This window comes from Piliocolobus tephrosceles, unplaced genomic scaffold (assembly GCF_002776525.5).
Source record: "Piliocolobus tephrosceles isolate RC106 unplaced genomic scaffold, ASM277652v3 unscaffolded_37177, whole genome shotgun sequence".
Lineage (NCBI taxonomy): Eukaryota > Metazoa > Chordata > Mammalia > Primates > Cercopithecidae > Piliocolobus > Piliocolobus tephrosceles.
In genome coordinates this window covers 1-3,959 of record NW_022321173.1, presented here as the reverse complement: position 1 = coordinate 3,959, position 3,959 = coordinate 1, and the positions used below count along the sequence as shown (strand labels likewise).

Sequence of the window (3,959 nt, the reverse complement as noted above, 5' to 3'; positions counted from 1 at the left end):
TCTTTTGTAATATATCAAAGATAAAAAGCAGTTCTGTATCTTGCACAGATAGATACACTATAGAGAACAAGAGTTTGTACGGAAATGACGTCAGCATCTTATCCCAGGTTTCCCTAGCTCCGTCATCCACCCGCGGCCATTGCACGGAAGCACGAGCTCATCACATACTATTATGTAGCTTTCGGTGCTCTTCTCACCACCCACAGCTCTAGAGGACGTGAGAGAGGCAAAAACAAAACCATCACTGCTATGGCTGCTGGTCTCACATTCACTTTTTCTTCAAGTGAAAAAGAGAAAAGAAGCAAGATCTCAAACGTGGAAGTTCTTTTCTTCAGAATACTTTTATTGATTTGTATACAGTTTGTCAACACAACTTTTTTCTCTCCTACTTTGACACACAAATCCATTTAGCTAGAGCTTGCTTCTCCCCATATGTCATAGATCGTGAGATGGTATGGATTTGCAGGCCTCTCTAACCTTCGAAGCCAGAGGTTACTGACATTGCCTGTTGCCATGGCACCTTTAAGATGCTGCACTTTGGACATAACTCTCACAAGCTCCACCTCGAGTTCGTGTAAGGTATTGAATGTACAGTCTTTGAAAAGAGAAGCATTTTGATTTTTCTTTAGTGGAGTGCGAAATGGGAAGCATCGAAGGCCAAGAGGAGTCTGCTCCTGTCGAGAAAGATATTCAAGGTCAGTAATATCATGGACTTTGCTGGTTTTGACACAGTTCCAAGAGAGTTGGGCTCATTTAAGAAAAGATGGTTCTAGCATTGCTTGAGTGCAGGCATTGGCAGACTATGGCCAAATTTGGCCCTCCGCCTGCTTTTGTAAATAAAGTTTTATTGGCACACGTTCATGCTCACTCATCTGTATATTGTTTAAGGCTGCTTCATGTTACAGCAGCAGACTTGAGTAGTTGCAAGGAAGACCATACTGCCCATAAAGCTGTAAATATTCACTCTCTGGCCCTTTACAGAAAAAGTTTGCCAATCCCTCCTCTAACCAGTTTGGGCACAGGATCATGAAATGCTGGGTCTTTCTAGGGGAGAACACGCTTTCTTTCCCTTTCTCTTTCTACTTGAAAGAGTTGTTTATGGTCACTTTGAGGCCCAGCTGTTACTACTTTACACCTTTATCTCTTGTTTTTGTTTGTTGTTTTGAGACACAGTTTCACTCTGTCACCCAGGCTGGCATGATCTTGGCTCACCCCAACCTCCGCTTCCTGAGTTCAAGCAATTCTTTTTTTTTTTTTTTTTTGTGAGACGGAGTCTTCCTCTGTCACCCAGGCTGGAGTGCAGTGGCATGATCTTAGTTCACTGCAACCTCTGCCTCCCGGGTTCCAGCGATTCTCCTGCCTCAGCCTCCCAAGTAGCTGGGATTACAGGCACCTGCCATCATGCCTGGCTAATTTTTGTATTTTTGTAGAGATGGGGTTTCATCATGTTGGCCAGGCTGGTCTTGAACTCCTGATCTCAGGTGATCCACCCGCCTCGGCCTCCCAAAGTACTGGGATTACAGGCATGAGCCACCACCTCTGGCCCAGGTTCAAGCAACTCTTGTGCCTCAGCCTCCCAAGTAGCTGGAACTACAGGTGCCCACCATCATACTGGCTAATTTCTTTTCTTTTTTGAGACAGAGTCTCACTTACCCACGCTGGAGTGCAGTGGCATGATCTCAGCTCACTGCAACCTCTGCCTCCCAGGTTCAAGTGATTCTTCTGCCTCAGTCTCCTGAGTAGCTGGGATTACAGGTGTGTGCCACCATACCTGTCTAATTTCTGTATTTTTTTTTTTGGAGACAGAGTTTTGCTCTTGTTGCCCAGGCTGGAGTGCAATAGCGTGATTTCGGCTCACCACAACCTCTGCCTCCCGGGTTCAGGCGATTCTCCTGCCTCAGTCTCCCGAGTAGCTGGGATTACAGGCATGCCCCAACACGCCCGACTAATTTTGTATTTTTAGTAGAGACGGGGTTTCTCCATGTTGGTCAGGCTGGTCTTAAACTCCTGACCTCAGGTGATCCTTCCACCTCGGCCTCCCAAATTGCTGGGATTACAGGCATGAGCCACTGTGCCCGGCTTTTTTTTTTTTTTTTTTTTTTGAGACGGAGTCTCTGTCACCTGGACTGGAGTGCAGTGGCTCCATCTCGGCTCACTGCCACTTCTGCTTCCAGGGTTCAAGTGATTCTCCTGCCTCAGCCTCCCAAGTAGCTGGGATTACAGGCGCCCGCCACTACACCCAGCTGTTTTTTATTGTTAGTAGAGACAGGGTTTCACCATGTTGCTCAGCTGGTCTTGAACTCCTGACCTTGTGATTCACCCGCCTCAGCCTCCCAAAGTGCTAGGATTACAGGTGTGAGTCACCGCACCTGGACTAATCTGTATTTTTAGTAAAGATGAGGTTTCATCATGTTGGCCAGGCTGGTCTCAAACTCCTGACCTCAAGTGATCCACCTGCCTCCACCTTCCAAAGTTCTGGGATTACAGGCATGAGTCACTGTGCCTGGCCTACACCTTTATCTCCTTACAGAAGTCTCATATTTTGTTGGGATGATACCATTTCCATTTAGCTCAGGAATTTGCAGTAAGTCAAACACTAGGAAAAATGTAAAAGGCAAGGGGGAACAGTGAATCTGGCCCTGTGAATAATTTTGACCTTCTAAAACACACCATAAGTTCTTTTTTTTTTATTTTTTTAATTTTTTTTGAGACAGTGTCTCACTTAGTTGCCCAGGCTGAAGTGCAGTAGTATGATCTCGGCTCACCACAACCTCTGCCTCCAGGGTTCAAGCCATTCTCCTGCCTCAGCCTCCCAAGTAGCAGGGACTACAGGCACATGCCACCACGCCTGACTAATTTTTGTACTTTTAGTAGAGACGAGGTTTCACCATGTTGGCCAGGCTGGTCTCAAACTCCTGACCTCAGGCAATCCACCTGCCCTGGCCTCCCGAAGTGATGGGATTACACGCATGAACCACCAAGCCTGGCTGAGTTCTTGAATCTATCCTACATTTGAAAAAATTCCATCTAACAAGAGGAACTCTGAGCCAATAAGCTAGAGGTCATCTTCCACTGTTTGTCCCAGTATCTGTGGATCTGGGGACTATTGTCTTGATAAGGATACATCAGGATTGCCAACTTTGCCCAGGACCATGAGGTCAGTTCATTATACCCAACGGTGCCACCTAGACTCACTAGAACATCCGTTTCCCTGAGATTCCTCAGATTGAATCAATATGGTGTAGAAACATGGAGCCATCCTTACCTTATTCTTCTCTTTGTCTCTTTGATACTTCAGTATCACAAACAGCACAACAACAAACAAAAGCCAGAGCCATTTGCTCCCAAGCCAGCCTTGGGCATACTCTGGTAGATTCTGCCGAATCCGAAAGTGCCCTTCGCACGGCACCTTCCCCTGGGGTTCACTAGTTTTCTCTCTCAGAGAAGAGAACATAGAGGCATAGCTGTAGGTGAGGCACAGAAGCAGGACCAGGAACCATTTCAGCGTCCACATGGTGAGCAGAGATGGGGAAGGGAGATGCTCATGATGGGTTTGCTTGTCCTCGCAACTGGGAGACTGGGCACCTGGTGCCAGGCCCTTGGTGATGTCACAGAGGCCCTGAGCTGAGGCCACCCTGGCCATTGTGATGATTTCAGGACAGAGGTTAATGGGGCTCACAGGGGTCGCCCAGGAGGAGGACTCAAAGGGAGATGGGGGCATTTCCAGCAGGCAGTAAGAGAGAGAGGATGGGCATGACGGGGTGCCAATTCCCTGCCAGGGGACTCTTTCCAACCCTGGAGCTTTGCTGGGAGAGGCCACCATGTTTTTGTTTTTCATTTGTTTGATGCAGACATTGTGATGAGCAGAGGGAGATGCCATGTGCCCCGTGGAGCTGAGTTAAACGGCAGAGAAAGATATTAAACCACAGGCTACCTACAAACTCAGAGCCGCCTATGTG

General features: G+C 47.5%; 1 protein-coding gene across 1 annotated transcript; it reads right to left on the bottom strand.

Moving 5' to 3' along the window:
- Nucleotides 1-334: 334 nt before the first annotated feature.
- On the bottom strand, nt 335-3,953 carry LOC111555633 (protein FAM209B). Its single transcript, XM_026452557.1, has 2 exons — nt 3,266-3,953; nt 335-674 (listed from the first exon to the last, which is right to left on the bottom strand). Exons 1-2 carry the CDS (start codon nt 3,878-3,880, stop codon nt 408-410), a joined length of 882 nt encoding a protein of 293 aa, XP_026308342.1. The 5' UTR covers nt 3,881-3,953; the 3' UTR covers nt 335-407.
- Nucleotides 3,954-3,959: the final 6 nt, after the last annotated feature.